This window comes from Phalacrocorax aristotelis, chromosome 1 (genome assembly GCF_949628215.1).
Source record: "Phalacrocorax aristotelis chromosome 1, bGulAri2.1, whole genome shotgun sequence".
NCBI classification, from domain to species: domain Eukaryota; kingdom Metazoa; phylum Chordata; class Aves; order Suliformes; family Phalacrocoracidae; genus Phalacrocorax; species Phalacrocorax aristotelis.
Genome location: NC_134276.1, coordinates 126,535,256 through 126,555,237, shown reverse-complemented (window position 1 = coordinate 126,555,237; position 19,982 = coordinate 126,535,256). Strand labels below are relative to the sequence as shown.

At 47.9% G+C, this 19,982-nt stretch overlaps 3 protein-coding genes across 6 annotated transcripts; 1 reads left to right on the top strand and 2 right to left on the bottom strand.

Moving 5' to 3' along the window:
* Window positions 1–344: 344 nt before the first annotated feature.
* TAF13 (TATA-box binding protein associated factor 13) lies at window positions 345–3,399 on the bottom strand. Its single transcript, XM_075106204.1, has 4 exons — window positions 3,165–3,399; window positions 2,851–2,929; window positions 2,222–2,319; window positions 345–1,213 (listed from the first exon to the last, which is right to left on the bottom strand). Exons 1-4 carry the CDS (start codon window positions 3,189–3,191, stop codon window positions 1,043–1,045), a joined length of 375 nt encoding a protein of 124 aa, XP_074962305.1. The 5' UTR covers window positions 3,192–3,399; the 3' UTR covers window positions 345–1,042.
* Window positions 3,400–6,604: 3,205 nt separating this feature from the next.
* Window positions 6,605–18,021, bottom strand: GTPBP8 (GTP binding protein 8). 4 transcript variants are annotated; one of them, XM_075106185.1, is made up of 7 exons: window positions 17,658–18,021; window positions 17,255–17,353; window positions 16,627–16,757; window positions 16,168–16,267; window positions 15,622–15,740; window positions 15,259–15,385; window positions 6,605–6,997 (listed from the first exon to the last, which is right to left on the bottom strand). In XM_075106185.1, exons 1-6 carry the CDS (start codon window positions 17,973–17,975, stop codon window positions 15,301–15,303), a joined length of 852 nt encoding a protein of 283 aa, XP_074962286.1. In that variant the 5' UTR covers window positions 17,976–18,021; the 3' UTR covers window positions 6,605–6,997; window positions 15,259–15,300. The 4 variants fall into 4 exon arrangements, with proteins under 4 accessions (XP_074962286.1, XP_074962294.1, XP_074962264.1 ...); XM_075106193.1 differs by lacking the exon at window positions 6,605–6,997 and adding an exon at window positions 10,319–10,434; XM_075106163.1 differs by lacking the exon at window positions 6,605–6,997 and adding an exon at window positions 13,529–14,647 and having other exon boundaries at window positions 17,658–18,020.
* Window positions 6,831–10,376, top strand: LOC142054152 (cell surface glycoprotein CD200 receptor 1-B-like). The gene is made up of 4 exons (XM_075086349.1): window positions 6,831–6,966; window positions 8,192–8,500; window positions 9,222–9,473; window positions 10,216–10,376. The coding sequence occupies exons 1-4, from the start codon at window positions 6,831–6,833 to the stop codon at window positions 10,374–10,376; spliced, it is 858 nt and encodes a 285-aa protein (XP_074942450.1).
* Window positions 18,022–19,982: the final 1,961 nt, after the last annotated feature.

Sequence of the window (19,982 nt, the reverse complement as noted above, 5' to 3'; positions counted from 1 at the left end):
AAGGAGCAGCCTTGACTTGCAATATTATTGCTGTTCAGCATTTGTTACCCTTGTCCTGAAATAAGGAGTAAACCTACTGCCTTCTGAGCTGCTCCAGAAATCAGGAAAAGCTCAGCTGTGGCCTGCAACAGTAAACTCTTGACTGGTGAACATGTTTCTCACTGTTGTGAAATCTTTTTAATCTAAGTGCAATTTTTGCCTGTTTGGCAATGTAAGGTGCAGCTCTAACATGAATTAATGAAAATGTTAGAACAAGCACTGGGCTTAGTGCTTTCTGCCACGCTCTTGCTTGTAACTAAGTCCCCAGCTCAGGATCACCAGGAAGTAATAAGAAAAAAATCGTCTCAGAATGGAAAACATGAATTATCTGCTTTATTGTAGAGCACCTGCCTAACGTGCAAGGCTAAGGCTGTAAGTGCAAGTAAATCTGGAATAGGTCAACTTCCATTTCTTAGGCTTAATATTGGTAAAAAAACCAAAGACCTGCACCCATTGGGACAGAATAAAAAAAATCCTAGCCAATTAAGTGCTAAAACCCCTATATTATGCACCTTGTGTGAACTGATCAATGTAAGTTTAGTTATGAGGAATGGGCGCAAACTTAAAAATGTTTTATTCAAAGAGCATGCACAGCGCAAATAGCAGAACTTCTATAGTAGTTTGGCCTTGAAGACTTTGTCCAGTTAATCAAGATCCATTTTCTAGGTTTCCTGTCACAGGAATGTCCAGTGATAACAGAAAGTTGTAGAGAATAACCCATCATCAGTCCTCTGGTTCAACACAGTCCTACTTCAGACTTGCTTCCATTACAAGAATCTTTAGAGCTCTTTTCTCATTCATAAAATGGTATAAAATACCTAAGTATACCACATATACTCAGATGACATTCAGCTGCTTGAATACATTTCTGAAAAGGCTGGGAGCAAGGGCAGGCATCCCAGCAGTGACCCCCATCCTGAATCACCCCTCCAAACAAAACACGATATTCCTTCCTTTTGGGCAGTAGGTGCCCGAGTAATGCCCCAGTGCAACCTCTACAGAATCAAGATCCGTAATTTGCTTCATCAAAAGCCTTTCTGGCTCGTTTCAGTTCTTCATTCATAGTTAGGAGGTCTTTAACTCTGGCAAACTTCCGAGGGTCCTTGCGGATTAGAAAGACAATGTCCTCAACCTGTACACGACCCTGCCGCCCAATTGACATGGCCTTGTGTGTCTGTTAGAGGAAAAGAGGAAAGTGAGCAGGGTTCCTTTGCCCCTTAATTTACTTTAAGCTCTCAACTCCACTTTATTTCTTGTAATTTTATAATCAAAAAGTAAGACATTGCAGGATCTGGGCACCACCATCCTAGTCTTAAAGAGAACCTTTAAGAGTCATCTGGACAGGGTGCTGGGCCATCTTGTTTAGACGGTGCTCTTCCTAGAAAGGTTGGACTAGATGATCCCTGAGGTCCCTTCCAACCTGAGATTCTGTGATTCCCAGTAAACCATGGACTTGTTCTGCTGTCCCTGGCTGCCTGTCACTTATGCACAGACATAGCACTATATCCACTTAACAGGAATGACAGCAAAACTAAAATCAGATTACATGTAGGACACCCAACCTGCAGAGTGCTTGAAGGTGAACAGCATCAGGCAGAACTTGGAAGCAATGTAAAGTACCTGTATCAGAGGAGAGTTTAGGGCATTTTAATGCAGGATGGCAAGGCCACCCTTTCAAAAGAAAGGAGATCCACAAACAGTAGGAATAACTTTTTTTTCAAAAAATAAACTTTCAAACAGTATCCAAATATCTGGGAGAGTGATGGCTTCAGGCCCCAGAAGCTCATGTTTCTTTTGTAGCTCAGAGCTACATTCCCATACGCATAAAGACACTGGGACTCCTGCAAAAAGTCGATAGGCTTTCAAAGCTGAGCCTAGTCTTTTGTCTGTTCCACATACAGTGATATCACAGTGAGACCCAAAGTCAGCCGTTTATCTCCCCCCCCACAAATACTAACCTAACTGCTACTTAAGGACTTCAGATACTGTTCTAAATCCACATGGAGCAAGATGCATAAATTTTGCCTTAATCTTGGAAGAGCAAAGTCTCAAGTTTAGCTTTTTCCTACTAGTATCAGTTTTGGGCCTGGGATAATGCAGTATTTGAGTCAGAGGTATTAACCTTCAGAAGACTGAAGTCTTAGTGAGTACATTTTGACCATGTTGTCTAGAGCTGACTTACCATTTCTGTGATAAACTCTATTACCAGGTCCTCAAGAATGTCCACTGATTCTGTATATGGGTTCTGGTCATCCCCAAATCCATACATCATGCATCGTACTGCAGAAAAAAACACCCAGCATGAGGCTTCTCTCATCCATTGAGCACTGTCAGCAGCACACACCCAGTTAGAGCTCACCAGCTTATGCATTCATGCGCCAGGATGGCACCCTTGTCTGTTGGGCAGGACAATTCTTGAGCAAACATACAGGAAATAAGCAGGTAGACAGAAGCTAACAGAAGCCTAGTGCTGTATATACAGAAAAGCACATCTGATGACAGGCTCTTTAAATATGCATTTAGCATACTGGACACTGGCAGCATGACTGACTTTTGGCACCATTAGGTTCAGAGGGTGCACTAGCAATATCTTTATGGGGGTCTACATGACAGCTTTCTGCACTTTCAGCCAGGGCACAGCACGATAGCTGCTGTTTTGCCAAGGAAAGCTGAGTCTTGGAACTCCATAGCTGGCTCCTCAGAGATTCAGCCACGTTTGGGGGAAGGACATTGTCCTTCCAAGCCGCAGGGAGCTCTGCGGCCCGTGACCCGTCAGCGCCGGGCAGGCGTTTCTGGCTCGGCTCCACTCACGTTCTTTGGAGAATAGCCTCTTCCTCTTGCCTTGCCCACCGTCCAGGCCACCGCCGGCTTCTTCCGCATCTTCTTCAAACTAGATGGGTATAGCGGAGGGTGAGAGGCCGCCGTCAACGCCCGGGGCAGCGGGGGACCCCTTCCCCTTCCCCTTCCTTGTCCCTTTCCCCTTCCCCTTGCCGCTACCCCCTCGCCCCGGCTCGGGGCGAGGCTTGGGCCACCAGCCGCCCCCCGCGGCAGACGATGGCTGCTCGGCCGCCGCTGGGATACAGGCCGGAACGTCCCGTCCAGGGGCCCCGATCCCCAGCACTCACCGGCGCGTCCTCCTCTTCATCAGCCATGGCCGCCACAGCTCACCCGGCGCTTCCGGCCGCGGCGGAGGTGATTCCGCTTCCTCTGCCCCGCCCGCCCGGGGAGGCCGCCATGTTGCGGTACGGTGGAGGGCGGGGGCCGGGGCGGTCCTGTCCCGCTCCCCTCCTCCCCTTGCCGGCGGATTCTGGGTGCCGGGCCCGCTGCCCCGCCCAGCTCTGGTTCTCGCTCTCCCCCGGAGACCCGCCCCTGCGGGGGCGTCTCTGAGGAGGCGGCCGCCCTGCCGGCGGGAAGGTTCTGCGGCCGCGTCCAGGGAGGGGCGTGGTTGGTGTTCGGCGTGAGCGCGAAGCTGGCTGTAGTTGCTGCTTGCAAGGGCAAAAACCTGTAAAGTCTAACGCTCCTTTGTAGGTGTTTGTTTCAGTTCTCTGCCGACAGCGACCAGCTTGCTCTGTAACGACTTCCCAGAGCGAACAGACCCTTGCTCTCCTTGCCTGAGGCATGGTTTGGTGAAGGGAAGGAAACACGGGGTAGGACTGGTGGAGTCCCTGCTCCCTGGCTGGGCTGCTGCCTCTCTACCCCCAGCAAAAAGCGTGCCATACTACCAGACTGAAGCTCTAGCACAAAGGAATTACTCCAAGATAGATTTGGCATCCTTCCCCCAATCTGTATATTACACTAAACATTATTAGGTTGTCAGGTCTGGATAATTTGGTTTGAAACAGAACTCGGGAGGTGTCTGATCCATTCCCCTGCTTGAAAGAGGGTCAGCTGTGAGGTCAGAAAAGTGGTCTTCCCTGAACAGTCCCCGGCTTTTGTGTTGCCAGGGGCTCTTTCTTCCCTTGAGCAAGACTTGCGCTTGCACTTGTTGAATTTCATAAGGTTGCTGTCAGCCCTTTCCTCCAGCTTTCCCAAGTCCCTATAAATGGCAGCCCTGCCCTCAAGCGTGTCAACACTACCCCAAGTTTGGTGCCATATGCACATTTGGCAGGAATTCACCTCCTTCACCTCTCCAGATCACTCATAAACTTGTCAAACTGGACACGTCCCAGGATAGACCCATACAGCATTCCACTTGTAATTGCCATGCAGGTAGAGTATGACCCACTAACTACTACCCTCTGAGCCCTATTATCCAACCAGTTTTTACTGATTCAGTTGTGCACCTATCCAGACTGTAACATCCTAATTTGGATACAAGAATAATGCAGGAGACAGTGTGAAAGGACTTGCTAAATTTGGGATATACAACATCCACTATTCTCCCCTCATACAAAAATCCACTCATTTTATCACAGAACACGGTTGGGTTGGTCAGGCATGATTTACCCTTGGTAAATTCATGCTGTCTCCAAATCCTTTCTTCTCTTTCATGTACCTAGAAATATGCTCCAAGATAACTCACCCCACAATTTTCCCAGGGACAGAGGTAAGGATGGCTGAACCTGCAGTTTCCTGGATTGTTCTTTTGGCCCCTCTGAAGATGTTTTGGCAACATTTGTGTTCTTCCAGCCATCAGGGATCTCCACCTTGCAAGGACATGGGCCAGCTCTCTCAGCAGCCTCAAATGCAGCCTGTCAGGTCTCAGACTTGTAGGGGTCCGGCTCTCTTGAGTAATCCCTAGCTTAATCCTCATCCACTGGTGGCAGCTCTCATCTTGAATCCTTTTACATATCTCAAAGGCCTGTGAAACCTTTTTGGTAAAGACAAGCAGAGGTATTAGGACGTAAGACCCACTCCACTTTGCAACAGGCCTAAATTTCCTGGGTTCAGCTTTTTACTACGAGTGTAACTGCAGAAGTTCTGGTTGCCCTTGACATGTCTCAGCTGCAGCTGAGATCTGGCTTTCCTCACACCATCCCTATGCACCTGGGGAAAGTTTCTAAATCCCTCCTTTGTAGCATGTCCCTATTTCCACCATCTATATGCTGCTTTTTTATGTTGGAGATCCATCATGGGTTTCCAGTTCAGCCAGACCAATCCCCTAGTATGCCTGCTTGTATTCCTGACTGTGAAGATAGCCCAATCTTGTACTTGGATGAAATCCGTCAGCTTTCCTGAGCTCCTTTACAGATCAGAGCTGCCTTCTGGGATCCCACGTAGTCATTACCTGAGTAACCAGAAGTCCAGTTTCTGCTACCGTCTTTCATCATTCCCCTTGGGATCTTCAATGCCAAACCCAAAACCATTATGCCTCACCCCAAAGATAACAGGGCTATGTTGCATCATATGCTGTAGGGAATTCTCCCTTTCCATTTATCAAGAGTTTTCCTGTCTTAATTTCAAAAATGACCATATGTCCTTCCAGGTGCTTGGGTGCCTTGCTCCCAATTAAACCCCAAGTGATTAGGACCCTGAAAGCTGCTGATTTTCATGACTTGGACCACTATTTCCTGCTGCCTCTGCCATTTTGTGCTAAGCTACATCACCCACAGGCTCCATGGCTGAACCTATGGTAAGTGTCTCACTGCAGGGATCTAAATGTGATCTCTGCATCTTGGACCTGCCTCTGAAGATGAGAAGCAGTCGTTGCACTTAACCACCAAACCACATAGCACTGAAGGAGAGGCTGCACTGACCAAGGTGCCAGTAGCTGTCTGAAATTGTTTGACAAAGTGACATGCGGAAAGCATAACTGCTTTCAGCAGCAACAGCCAGCGGAGGTGAAGATTTCCTTCTATTGCTGCTGTTGGCTTTTCTGCATAAAGAGCAGCAAACACAGGTTGCCTAACTTTCTTTTTGAACTACCCAGCTTTTCCTTTGAGTCACTAATGGGTGCTATGCCTCTTCTCAGCTAAACGGCACCCACTCCTTGGCCCAGGGCCGGGTAGACACGGTTGCCTGCCTCCCTGCCTGCCAGTGATTCCCTCCATTTGTGGATGTCTTGCATCTGTTTGACCCCACAGCTGAAGCCCTTCCAGGCATGTTTCAGCACAGCCATGGAGATACATCAGTCTGCTGTGACAGTAGTTGTGGGGGGAGAGTTCTGTTCTTAGAACAGGCAAATACTCACCAACTCATTTCAGCTTGGTGGCTTCCAAGGTTGGGAGAGGCTAACATTTTCCTGATGAAATTACCACAGAATCACAGGAATTAAATTCAGTGCAAACAAAACAGTGATGCAAAAAAGGCAACCTCGGCCTAACTGTCTGTGGAGGTACTCCTGTCAGAGAAAGAGTGTTGTAATGTAACTGTACAATGCACCCATCCGCCTTCCCTCCCTGCAGGGCAGAAGGATTGCCAGTGCCTCTTAGTGAAAAGGTCTTAGGCTGCTGGGTATGTGGGGAAGGATAGAGCAGGGAGGAAGAGGAGTTGGTTTTAAGAGTTCTTTTGGAATATGTTGAGCATCCTTTAAGTGGTAAGCTAAGAATATCCCTACCCCAATTCCCAGTGATGAAACTCTCACTGTGAGATCAGAGCCCAGCATGAAAAATCACACTGCTTGGACTTTGTGCAAGTTCTGCTCTAGAGTTTGTTTTCCCACAGTAACATTATACAGAAGGCCAGTGGTCAGAAAGCAGGCACGAATACAATTTCCTCTCTGCTCACCAATTCTCAGCACAGGAAGCTTTGTGCTAGGAAGAAGAACCATCTCTTTGTAGCTGCGTGGTGGGGCTGTCAGGAGCACAGGAAGAGCAGTGACTCTGGCTGCTGAGGATCACTGGCGGGGGATGATGGAGACCTCACAGCAAGTTGGATGGTGCAAGAAAACCACATCACCCACAAAGGCAAGAGCGTCTTTGGAAGCTGTCAGGAGGACCGTGTGCACCGTCGTTCTGCTCGCCATCACGGCGGTCACAGGAGCAGGAGGTACTTCTGATGGTACTTTGGTACCAAGTCTCTGTTAAGGGCGGGGGAGGAAAAGGCAAAGTGTCAGGGTGATGTTTACGCAATTCCTCTTTGAGAAAGAAAAAATCTAGGGGAAGGGATCTTGGCAAATTGCTGAAGGGACTTTTTGATGGAAAACCAAAAACCTGCAAATCAAAGCATTTCTAGCTGCAACTAGATCTTTTTGGTTGCCAACCAATACCTGGTTGAACTTGGGCTTTTCAATGAGTTGATGGAAACTGGTAAGGATTTTCCTGCAGTATGATATTTTTAGTGATAATTAACAGATTTCTGAAAAACATGTTTGATGGGTGGTTTTCTGATCAGTCTGAGCACACTAACAAGGTTTACTTTTAGGTATCAATCAATGGCTTGTCCTGGCAAATGACAAATGACGTGGATTTTAGATTCAGATGGAAGTTTTAATAAGGCTTACTGGAAGGTTCTTTCCTCTTTCTAAACACAGTCAAATACTTAGAAAAGCTAATTCCGAAAAAGGGGATCAGAAAATGCAGCTATAATCCTTCTCCTCCCTCCTCTACATTCATTATGCAAGTTCTTGTTTGTTTTTCTTGCTTGTGTTTGTTAGGACAGGTAAGGCAGGCAAGCAAGCAGTGAGCTTGAGTCTATCAGGGATCTCTGCATCTAGCAGCAAACAGGAATGTGTTTCCTTTCCAGTTAAATGTCATACTCCTCTGCTATTTCATCTGTACCACAGTAATCAGGGAAAGTGCTTCATATAAGCTTTGGAGTGGCAGGGCAGAGAGTACCACCCGTGCTTAGGAGGGCTGCTTATACCCAGCACAAAAGTGGGGGTGAATGTCTTCAAGCATTCATTTTTCTGCTCTACTGGGCAGTGATGCGGAGGGAGAAGCAACCCAGGAGATCTCCCCATACAGATGAGCTCTGCAGCTCATTCTGACTCTTGCTTCCCAGTCATATTATTTATCTGCTGTCCTAGAGAAAGAACCTTACAGAGGGAGGGAGTGAAGACAAGGACCGATGTATGTGAACACAGCCATGAATCTGGAGATCTGTTCCCACCTGGGAGGGGAGACACAGCTCTTGGGCTGGCTCAGACAGAGCCTCACGCTGGCATGTAACAGCGCAGACACTTCTCTGCGAAGCACAGTCCAGAACTCCAAGGCTATGCGTGACATACCTGGGCACCTTCTCACATGTCCTTCCCCTTCCTTCTCTCCTTCAGGAAACAACAGAGTGTCAGTGACAGTAGGTAAAAGCTCTGTGCTCGCCTGCCCTCCCAAATCAAATATGACTATGGTAACATGGAAAATAAGCCCCAAGGCTGGAGGGCCCTGCACCTTGGGATACAGGGCTGATCAGAACAAGACAGACAGAACAAACTGCAGTGACAGCATGAACTGGAAATCCAGGCCAGACTGGGATCCTGCCCTTGAGATACGGCACGTGGGAATAGCCCTTGAGGGCGATTACACCTGCGAAGTCGTAGCCACAGAAGGGAATTTCCACAAGATGTACCACCTCACCGTGCTAGGTAAGGGACTCCTTCCTCATTTTACGGTTCTCCAAAGGACTGTGTCTGGGCCAGGACATACAAAGCTCTTCTCCCCATGCACCAGGGGAAGCATGCAGTAAGATGAGGAGCTTTCTTGCTGGGATAAACTCTCGTGCCTTTCACTGATGGTAGCTCTGTGTCTCCCTTCTCCTTATGTCCCCAAACTCTTCTCCTTCCTGCTGCCCCTTTCCCACTGTCCAGTTAGAAAGGACAGGTTTGAAGCAATTCCTGATACCCTAACAGAGGGTTCTGCACATGCCAATTATCCTGTAGAATCAATTGTTAATACATTAATTTAAGGCAACTAAAGCATGTGACAGGAACACTTCCAAGTGCTGAGATAGTCTATCAAACATGGGATGTTCTTGTCCAGACAGTAGGGGAGGACCCATTTCCTCTCATGCTGGCATTCAGACACATTTCAAACCACTTGTACGACGGCTGCTCAGGACGAGGGTGTAGTTCAGCCCTGTATTTGGGCTAATTCCCTACCGCAATGTCCAGGGATAGCCCCTCTAACGGTACGTGGCTGTGGTAACTCACCTGAGCGGGGGAGAGTTGTCCAAAAGGAAAAAACAGGCACGATCTTTGTGTCTTGTGACTTTGGCCCATTTCACTAGAACGGGATGGCAGCTCCAGCCTTACTCTCCTCCTTTCACCAAACTAACTGCATGTATCTCCCCTTCCTGACGCTTTGCAGTCCCCCCCAGGCTGACCGTGTACTGTGACAACCACGGGAACCCCGTGTGCAAGGCAGCGGCAGGGAAGCCGCCTGCTCGGGTCTCGTGGGTCCTAGAGAGCAACTCCACCCCTGAGGAAGAAGGCCATGACAACGGGACAGTGACTGTTCTCGGGAAGTTCACACCATACAGCACCAACATGACTAATACAACCTGCATCGTGTCCCACCCAGCTGGGACGTGGAGCAAGTCCATAGCCTGTCACCTCTCAGGTGAGGTTCCCTTTGCACATTCAGCATTCAAAACCCCTGTTTGTGGACTAAGGCAAACCTCAGAGGCACTGGCAGGTCTGCAGCAGGAACCGTGCAGTTGAGCTGAAGTTTCCAGTGAGAAACTCTTTTGGGGGGACAAGGATAAACAAAGGTGCTGTCGGACTTGTAAAGGCCTTTGTGAAATTCTAGGAAAGCAGATGTTCATGACACACAAATATATCAATGGTACAATCACCCAGATCCGTGTATTGTAATCCAGCAGTACCCTTACATCTTGCTAATTGTTGGGTTACACATAGGTCGTGACAGGAAGGCTGAAAGCCAACTGACAGCTGCCAAAGACTGGCTGGTAGGCGAAGCCTGTAGGTGGTGAAGTTGAAGACGTTGCTGGGAAGTTGTGTGCAACCATATGTACTTCACTGAAGCACTCAGCTGGAAGAGAATCGGAGCTGGAATTTGCTGGGATGCACAGGCAAGGCCTGCAGCTGAACTATGGGAAGTGCTGAGGAGGAGGATCTAATTAGTGCCCGAATGGCACAAGACAAGGCTCCTCCATCAAGGGCATTGGGGGGACATTGTTTATTCCCCGTCCTGTGCCCAGCACTCTATTCCAGCTCCCTTAGGGCATCCTCCAAAGTACAGCACAGAGAGAGCACTGCCTAGGCGACGCCATCCTGACAGAGGCACAGGCTAAACAAATGGTCTGTGAGATGTAGCTAAAAGAGCAACTGTTTCTTTTTAGAGACCAGCACATGGTTTCTTCACTGTGTCCTCAGCCTTGCAAGCCTCCTGGGCCTCTTCTTCCTGCTTGCTGTTCTTCATCTCTACACCTCCTGTGACAGCAGGTCTGTATGGGACATGAGACACACACAAACCTATTTGACCAGGCCTGGGGATGTTTAGAAGGGCTTCTGGTATAAATGTCGCTTAATTATGCACTGGGAGTCACATTGGGGAGTCCCTAAGGAGGGAAGAAAAAAAATATTTTTCTCTTAGAAGGGTTTTTAAAAGTTGTCCAGACTATTGCTTTATCCCAAATATTGCAAATACTTTGGCCAACCAAACCCTGGCTTCTATGGGCCAAATCTGTCAGCAGTACCTTCTGACAGTTTGCAAACTGTAGTCACGCTTGGCTACACAGATCCACCTGCCAACCCTTTCCTGGGGCTGCTGGTATTTTTCCTTATTTTATTTTTTCTAGCATGAAGTTCTACAATTTCTGAAATGTCTTTTGTAATTGGGGGCTGAGTACTAGGTTTCCTACACCTTCTGTTATTTTTTGGAAGAAAAAGTATCTTTAAATACCAGTGTAATGATTTTTACGGTCTTTGAGCGCAAAGGCATCTGTGGTTCTGAAGTCTTGCTGCACCTACATGGGCCTTGGTCTGAGTGCATTTGTTTTGCCCTGTTCAATCATACCTCTGAATTGTACAACAGCCTACATGCTTCATAAGCTGTTGTGAAAACTTAAGCGCTTTTGCTGATGCTTATGAAACGCAAGTTTCTTGTGCTTTCATCAGGTTTTAAAACTCAAGAAAAAGTTTTGTCATAAAGAAATTTTTTCCTTATAAAGAAAAATGTTATGTCTCCAGCGGGAGGCTCACTCTTCTAGTGAAATAAACACCTTGCTAAGTGAAGTTTTTTTCTGTAGGAAGCTGAAGAGGAAGGAGGAGAAGGTGCAGCTGAGGTGCAGACACTGGAGAAACAAAAACATACTGGAGAGTAGAGCCAGAGTCTTGACGAAGCACTGAATGATCCCAAGGAATGAATTCAAAAGAAGTGAGTACTAGTGCCATTCAGTACCTGAGTCTAAACAGCCTCCCCCGAGCGAGCTCAGGGCTGGTGCTACTCCAAGACACCATGTTCTGCACTTGCATCAGGGGCAACGGCAGCAGTCCACCAGTTCATCACACAAGAAGCAGCACAGAACAACTTTCTGGGGAACAGCGTCAGCAAGAAGAGCGCTAAAATTTATTCCCCCCCTGCCCCTTACTACTTATTGGCATAATACATTTTCCATAATTCTCAATGTTTTACAAAGAAAATATTGGTTTAAGTAGCTACCTCTGTGCAAGTGGTAGACTTATTGTCTTGTACAAACTTTGTAAACGTGCCACAAGGTGCACAAATACCATTGTAGATTATTAGCATACAAAAATGTGAACTACCTGCCTGGAAAAAATCTGCTGTGTACCTAACTAAACAGTTGATAGCTACTCAATAATTACCTTATTGAGGAAAACAGTCTTCTGTACTTATATAAAAGAGATGCTTATAAGTAGACCAGTTATAGCTGAAGTAGTTAGAAATCAAGAATTCAACAAGTGCTTGGACAGTGTTACATAAGCGTCGTGTTGCCTTTTCTTAGTTCCGTTCCTTTCTTCTCATCTTGTGTCCTGTCTGTAGCATGGGGCAAAACCACAACTTACTCCTCCCTCCTCTGCCTCTTCTGTAAATGGGTTCTGGTTTACTGTGTTTCCAAAACAATTAAGGAGGAGAGCGATGTAAGAAGCTGTATGTCTCCCTGGGTTTGTCCCTGCTTGCACAGAAACAGCTACGATTTCTCTGTAAAATACAGTATCATGTTATAGCTGGGATAAGCAGCTACTAAAAGCAATCTCAAGCATGAGCAGGGTCAGCGATACAGACCAGAAACATTAGCTGCTGCTAAAAGTTCTGTTTCCTCCGTTGCCAGGAGCTTTGAGAGCTGAGGTAGCACTGTCTCGCTTCTCACGGGCAGCCACCCCACTTAATGCAGAACAAATTGTCTGTATTCAACACTTGGCATGTTCTGTTTGGCATCCAGAATTTGTTTCGTACTGTACCATAGAGCTCTTACTGTGATGCATCCTAGTTCTGAGCAGAGTCTGAAAACAGTGCTGAGTTAAGGAGCAAGACTTCAGGCAAGGTAAAGAGCAAAAGAAGGCAACACCAAAGCAACCTTCGAAGTGTCAGTAAACCACAGCTCTTTCTGCCTTATTGCACATTGCCTCCCTCTGCAAATGCCTCAGAGAGGCCAAATCTGAAATGTCTACCTGCTAAATCCGCCCCTCTGCTTTTTAAAATAACCCAAGAAACCTGTTTAGGTTATTTCATTGATATTAACAGAATTATTGACATCGCAGCTGGTCAAGCTCCCTGCTAAAATGCATTCTACACTACAGTGACTCTAGGGGACTGTTGCAAGAATACAGTCAAGATACTGGCTGCGTAGTGCCAGGGTTATGGTGACTAGACCAGACACAGTAGAGAAAGAAAAAGGAGAACGTACTGCTGCAAGACTGGGGAGATACACAAGGTAAAATCCTTTTCTGCGGAAGTGCGTAGTCACCATTGCTTCTGTGAATATCAGGTGCAGAAGAGGCAAAGATTTACAGAATAACACTGGGTGCCTGCAGGGCAGTGTATACACTGCAAGCAATTTAAGGCCTCAAAAGCATTTAAAACTGAAGTGATCTCTGCTACTTCAGTATGCTGCCAAGCCCACCACTGATCGATGAGTGGAGAAAAAGAAAGGGAGAGCTTTTGTGTCCCTGGCCTGAGAAAGTGCAGTTCCTCACTCGGCAACACAGCATGCTCCTTAAGACCTTGGCAAGAAAGTCTGCTAGCACGTCAGATGCCTGTTCACCCAAAGCATGCTCCCACAAAGGCACTTACATTTAAGTTTTAATGTTTAAGTGAAGGAGAGGACTTGATTTTATTTACTACCCTACCTTTCACAGGGGCACTGATTCTGCATTACTGACCGCAATTAACAAAATTGCGGTGTTCCCCCCTGCAGACAGCTGAGGAAAATGCGAGTTATTCCCATGTTTGAAACATTTGTGAATGAAGATCTTTTGACCAATACAGCAGAAAACCCAGATAGGTCCAGAGGCAAAGCTGGTTCTTCAGGATAAGACTGCACCTACTGTTTCTAGTACAGCCGTAAGAAACTGCATGATCTAGCTCCACAAGGCTTCCACTAAGGACACCTCATGGCAACTTCACACACCCATAAGGATCATGAGGTCCAATTCACAGTCTGCTGTGAATAAAAACACTTTTTATACAAATGGAGTTACCAGACATACTTCATGTATTTAAGTGGTTAATAGAAGACTTCCTAGCACTGTAAGGCATTTTGTCCTGAAGAGGGACTAAAAACAGAACTGCACCTTCTTTCACATATACAGACTTATTTTCAGAGGCTCTTCAGTCAAGGCTGAGGCCTTGAAAATGACAGCCTTGGCAAGATTGATGCTTTTGGAAGATCCTGGTTTTATGATACTTTGAAAAGATTATTCCTGAAGTGTTCACTTCTACCCGTTCCCTCTGTCTAGATACTACTGCACTTGCCCCTAGGCTCAAGCATCCTATGGGCTGGTTCACTCTAGAGCACTTTGGGATTAGAGGTAAAGTACTAGACAATTACAGGTTTGATCTCTGCTAAGATACAGCAACTAAAGATCCACATCTTTGTACTGCATTCCCCCCACCCCCCACTTCTTACATGTCTGCTGAAAACAGACCTCACCTCATGTCTAGTTCAAGAGTGACAAGACATTCCATAATGAAACAAAACACAAGAAATACCTCAGAGTGGTTCACAAAAGACCTGCCCTTTCTTGAGGTTTAAACACTTAATGTAAGTAACTTTGACAACTGTGTATGCACACTTGGCAATGTTACGACACAACAAGACCGAGTGCCAGAGTTTGACATAGGCACTTAATAGCTTTGGTCTAAATTCTCTTGTAACAACTACTGTTATTGATGGCAGTCCTTTTTTTCCCCAGTTCTGTGCCTTGTAACGAGCCAGCTTTGGGTGCTCTTAGGTGCTGCAGGACACGGTTCTGCCAGCTGTTACAGTGCTCCTAAAGAGTACAGGACGTCAGTATCATGCTTCAGATGCCAGGGTAGAACAGATGCAGATAATGGACAATGTGTCTCATTCATCTCTGGCAATTCACCTCAGCGCAGCTGCACAACTTCACACTGGGTTTAAAACAGAAGGTAGATGTAGCACTGATGGATGATAAAGTGCGGAAGGAGAGAGTTCCTCTAGGTGTCAGTTATTTCTTCTGCTCTGTTTCAAGCCAAAAGTGATCAAATTAAAGATGCATCCTCTCTTTCATCCACGTGGAACAGGGACAACTCGATGTACGTAAGCAAGGCGTGCCATCGTGCTGCACCTATTGAACGCATGATGCAGCAGAGTTACAGAAGTAAAACACACAAGGAGTCCTAAACACGCCTTCACAGACAACACGTCGGCTGTTTCCACTCGAGATTGCCTTAGAGCAGGCAGGCTGCACAAGTGCTAGTTTGTGGCCCCTGCTACATAAGCTGAGAGAAGTAAACTACGTATCATTCCATTCAACTGGGCAAGTACCGTTTACTTAATGTTAGGGCTACAGTTTTTCTTTTTTAAAAGAAGTGCGCCTTTTTATTAATAAGGTTACCAGACTACCTCTAGTATCCTAAATATAGCAGACCTTAGGCATGCAGTGGCAGCTTTTTGAAGGTTTAGCTGGAGGCAAAGGAAATGCTGTATTAAAACTTCGCCTCTCTTTGGAGGTTCTCTTTGCTTTTTTCTCCTTAGCACAATCATGAAAATTTTATCAAACAGTGTTGTAATAACCTGGATTCATTCATAGTGCAAACTTCCTGAATTGATGACTTTATTAAACAAAAAAACCCTAACCTAACAAATATTAATTTATCCGAAAATGTACACGAGTTTATAAAAAAATAAATTCTAGTACCTTGGGTTATTTGCAAGAAAAATCCAGACTTCTGGTACCTTTTGTTCCGGATGAGGTGAGCAGGTCAGGACCCAGTCTTCTCAGCTGGCCTCTAAAGTAGGCAGGTTTCCAGTAACATGGGCTACAAAACACCTGAGCAAGTGAACCCCCGAAAACTCCAGAGAACTGTGGAAAGAAAGGCGTGGAACGTTCAGTGCCAGATGCTGCTGCCTCTTGGCATAATACAAGCACACTCAGCCACCGGCTGTATACAATTACATCTCCTGCAGTGCAGTACAACCGTGGTAGATGAAGCACTTCCGCTACGTAATCAAACAAGTACAGCTTGCTACTGTTAACACAGCTGCAAACTGCAAAATGGCAGAGCCCGTTGGCAGGCATCATAGGGAGAAGAGCTTTACCTGACCAGGAATAGCTGAGGAAAGCATCCCTGAGTTTTCTCCTTTACAAACTCCTGGATCTCCAGCACGTTCTTTAATAACAGTCCCCTGGAAGCTCGGTCAATTTTTGTTAACACCATCTGTGTGGATTAAGAAAACAAGGATTACAAAGAGGAAAAGAAGATTATTTTGCTGCTAGCCTGGAACATCTGTAAGAGTCCTGGACCATCTTTGCAAGGCAGGCTGAAAGCTCTTGGTCATGTATCTAGGGGTAAAAATGGTATAAGACATTTCACCAAAACACTTCTATAGCCTGCATAAGGAGTGGACCTTTTCAAGCTCCTCAAGCTGAGCACTGAAAACAAAGTATCCATTTAATAAATCAAGCAAAAAAAATCCCTTAAATCCCACCTGCCCCCCTCAACACATTTTAGGCCTGTTTATTAACAACAAAGGGGAGGTGATGTGGTATTAGGCAGGACAACTTGGACAAGCTCAGGTAAAGGGTATATAACTTTATAGATTACCTGAAGCTTATAACCAACACGAGAACGAAGTATTACCTACCACATAAGGAATCCCAAACTCTTCCAGCATCTCTACTGCAACATGATCTGTTTTCTGGAGTCCTACTACACCATCAACTAACAGAAAAGTCCTCTTCAAGCTGCCAGAAATACAAGCAACAGTAATCACCACTGTTATCTCATGCCTGCTCTGCTCCTTCCAAATTCATAAGCAAGAACAAGTAAGATGGGATCTGGGGATAGGAAGAGCCAAGAAAAGCCATACATGGGAGCTGAGGGTCAGCATGGAGCAGCATCTCCATCTTTTTGGCTGTTTCAATCTGTCTAAGCATGAATAAGTGATACCACAAAGGTTCCCAGGAAAATGATGTCAGAACTAGTAATCACTACCCACCACTGGAAGTAGCTCCCCCTCCCACATTTTTCCACCTGATTACATGACACTGTATGCAGGTGTCAGGCTTTCATGGCACCGTGGAGGTACAGTTAAGTCCCTTACTTGTGCCGTTCCTGCAGATAGGCCTCCACCATCTCCACGAAGTCTTGTGGGGCACGGTAGCCATATCCGGGCATATCCACCAGCATGAAGTACTTCCCTACTTTGAAGAAATTCATCTTCTTGGTGTGGCCCTGGGGAGAGGATTTAGGTAAGATGAAGGAAGGGCGCGGTTTTAAAAAGCTGCTTTAAGCAGTGGACTAAGAGATGCCCCGCAAAACATCTCAGTACCATACCCTGCCCCCAAGAAGGCTGCAAAAACGCTGCTGTTGCTTTAAGCTGCCTAGTCTCCTACCCTGGTAGCACTCCTATATGGCTCTATCATTAAAACAGACTAAAAATACCTTCTTCCTAAAGGGCTTTACAGCACATTTGCTCAGCTTGTACAACTCTTCTGTCTGGCACATGGGGCAGCCCTGGCTGAGGGGCTAAGCTGGGCTCTTTCCACCTTTTCCTTTACTAGAGCAAGGCCTGTGCCAGCAGCCATGAGCTGGCGGCCACCGTGGCTGGCCACTTCTCCTGCTGCTTCAAGTTACCCAAGAGCTTGTTTCCTCCCACCCTTCTCAGCCCTATCCTCTGGGTCGGCGCCAGCTTCCGACCAAGAGGGAGGGAAGTAAAAAATGTCGCTTACCGGAGTTTTGGACACTCTGACCTCCACTTCTGGAGACAGTGAAAACAAGGCCCGGATTAAAGACGACTTCCCCACATTGCTTCGGCCGATGAAGCACACCTGCAGTAGGAGAGACAGAGAGAGCTCTTCTACACCTGCTCGCCTCCCCTCGCCCACACTGCCCGGGCCGGGGGACCCCCTCCCGCTGCGCTCAGCCCCCCGCTGGTGCCAACGCCGGGGGACAGCGACGCCCTGCGCCGCGGCTGCTGCCCGGGCACACACGCCCCACCGCCGCCGCATGGTACGGCGCGGGCAGCAACAGCAAAGAAACGACCTAAAAAAGAAGCACGGCGCGGGGCTCCGGCACCGCCGCTCCGAGCCCTTCGCCCCCCGCCGGGCGGCGGGGTACGGGGGACGCCCTGACCTCGGGCAGGGTCGGCGGCGGGACATGGTCCATGCGGACGGCCGAGCTCACGTAGTCGACGGCGTGGTGGCGGCCGGACCTGAAGAGCGCCTCGGCGCGCTGCAGGGCGGCCAGGCCGGGCTGGAAGAGGCGGAACCGCGCCGTGTCGGCGCCGGGAGCCAGGCAGCGCTCCAGCTTCTGCAGCGGGAACACCACGCCGGTGCGGCGGTTCCGCTCCAGCCGCAGCACCTCGGACAGGGCGGCCAGCGGCGGCGGGGACCGTCCCGCACCGCCGGCCCAGCCCCGGGCCGCGCCGCCCGCCCGCGGCAGCAGCACCATCCCGGCTCGGCGCGGGCCCGGCCCCGGAACGGGGCGTGGCGGGGCCCGGCGCTGCGCCCCCGGCTGCCCCCGCGCGGCCGGGGTTTGCCGAGGGGCGGCACGGCGTGGGGGCGGCGCGCTGCCGGCATCGGGCCGCAGGGAGCAGCAAGGGCACCCTGCGCTCGGCTTCTCCTTTTTTGTTGCCGCTCAGCTTGCGCGCTTCATAGACTCGCCCCAGCCCCAGGAGCGTGGCGGAGGCGCGGAGGGCTCTCTAGCTGCTGGGCCACGAATCGGGGCCGAGGAACAGTGTCTTTCAGCGCGCTCCGTCCGCCTGCTGCAATGATCCGTTTTCCAAGAGCTATCCTGATGTTCGGCCTTGCACCCCGGCAAGCTTGAGGGTCCTGGGGAACGCTGCCCTGCCTTTGAGAGAGAGACCCACGTTTCCTTCAGCACAGTCTGGACGGTTTAAGTATGGCAACGAATAGATTTAAGGCCGGGAAGGACCATTAGAAGATACCACAGGCCCCCTGCTGCTTTCCTCATACTGACCCCAGTTATGAAGCTGTAGCGGGGGAGCTTCTGTCCCCTAAGAAAAGGCCGGCCAGCCGCCTATGTGTTTGTCAAAAATAGCCTCAAATCTTTTGTAATACGACAGGCTTCAACGGCAATCTATAATCTTCATGTCACATTTATGATCAGTGAAAGCAGTTACTGGTGAGAGTTAGCGTAACAGTATAAACCTCAGGGGAAAAAAATGTGTTCTACTTTAGTCCTGTAAATTAAGTCCTCTTAAAATCTGCTTGTTTCACAGCAAGACAGAGCTGAAATGTCTGTAGTTCAGGGCAGACCACAGTCACTGGCTGCTACTTGCACACGTACAAGAGTGCTCCCAAAAAAGTCCTCAAATGACCTTTATTTGGTTCCAAAGTGGTTGAAACCTACAGAGCTAGCAGCTAGCCTCTTTCCTGTCACCCCCAGTGGTGCAAATAACCATAGTGGAAAAAAAGCAGAAGAATAAACCTTCAGGAACACTGCCAATTTTTTTTTTTTTTTTTTTTTTTTTGGTGGTAATGCAGCAATCTAATTTAACTGAGATCCATGGTGAATCTAGTAACAAAAAAAAACACTCTGGCCAGAGATGATGCTTGTAACTACTCCAGTAGGAAGATTTCCACATTTCCATGCCAAACTGACATGCGGAAAGAGCAAATGCTCTTAGGTGTTTTTGCCTCAGCATCCCACACAGTTTGCTGCTGGCAGCAGACTTGCCTGCTTGAAATTCCCCTACAGTAGCTACCCTTACCCAGGCACACGTTCTCCAGCACATCACTGCCAGAACAGCCGGCCAGAGTCAGGAGGGAAGGCAGTGGAGAAAACCAACCAGCCCATTTAACAGTACACCTGCAGGTGTGACGATGGGAACAGAGGTGCCCCATTCACTGGCTAGTACCACAGCACCTAATTAAATCTCACTTTTTAAATCTCACAGTACCTACCTAGGTGGCAGGAACAAATTAAAATGGCACAGGAACCTTCTGCCTACTTCTAATTTTAGCAAAGGGCTGGACAAACAAAGGCATCCAGTAGATCCACGTCTAAAACCTGAAGATCAGAACTGTGCATTTCAGTGGAAGGTGGCTTTATTCACCCGGCCTAAACTGCAGTCTCAGTTCCCTGCAGGCAGACCGTATGGAGACTGGAAATGGCAGGTTAGTGTGGACAAAGCTGGAAAAATATCAACATTTAAGTCTGCTTTGCATCTCCCCTGAAAGGCTCTACTTTCTATTCTGTATATTATTGCCAGACATTAGGCATTCGGTCTAAAGTTGCCTACGCTCGTATCTGTGGCAGTAGATGTCTCTAAGTTGTGGGTTATGTAGTTCAGATGTTAGGGAATGACTATAAAAATACCATAGTCCTGTTGTGGCTTAACCCCAGGTGGGAGCTCAGCACCACACAGCTGCTCACTCCCCCCTTCTCCTCTGCCTGGGGAACTGCCCACTGGAAAACTGGGGCAGCAGTTTCCTG

What these genes read in the sequence shown, in the direction of transcription:
- TAF13 (XM_075106204.1), bottom strand. Translation starts at nt 3,191, where the DNA reads ATGGCTGATGAAGAGGAGGACGCGCCG. An exon ending in ATGAAGAGGAGGACGCGCCG is followed by an intron (nt 2,930 to 3,164) that starts GTGAGTGCTGGG and finishes ATACCCATCTAG; the next exon opens with TTTGAAGAAGATGCGGAAGA. An exon ending in GAGGCTATTCTCCAAAGAAC is followed by an intron (nt 2,320 to 2,850) that starts GTGAGTGGAGCC and finishes TTTTTTCTGCAG; the next exon opens with TACGATGCATGATGTATGGA.
- LOC142054152 (XM_075086349.1), top strand. Translation starts at nt 6,831, where the DNA reads ATGGAGACCTCACAGCAAGTTGGATGGTGCAAGAAAACCACATCACCC. An exon ending in GGCGGTCACAGGAGCAGGAG is followed by an intron (nt 6,967 to 8,191) that starts GTACTTCTGATG and finishes TCTCTCCTTCAG; the next exon opens with GAAACAACAGAGTGTCAGTG. An exon ending in GTACCACCTCACCGTGCTAG is followed by an intron (nt 8,501 to 9,221) that starts GTAAGGGACTCC and finishes GACGCTTTGCAG; the next exon opens with TCCCCCCCAGGCTGACCGTG.
- GTPBP8 (XM_075106185.1), bottom strand. Translation starts at nt 17,975, where the DNA reads ATGGTGCTGCTGCCGCGGGCGGGCGGCGCGGCCCGGGGCTGGGCCGGC. An exon ending in CGCCGCCGACCCTGCCCGAG is followed by an intron (nt 17,354 to 17,657) that starts GTCAGGGCGTCC and finishes CTCCTACTGCAG; the next exon opens with GTGTGCTTCATCGGCCGAAG. An exon ending in TATCTGCAGGAACGGCACAA is followed by an intron (nt 16,268 to 16,626) that starts GTAAGGGACTTA and finishes TATTTCTGGCAG; the next exon opens with CTTGAAGAGGACTTTTCTGT.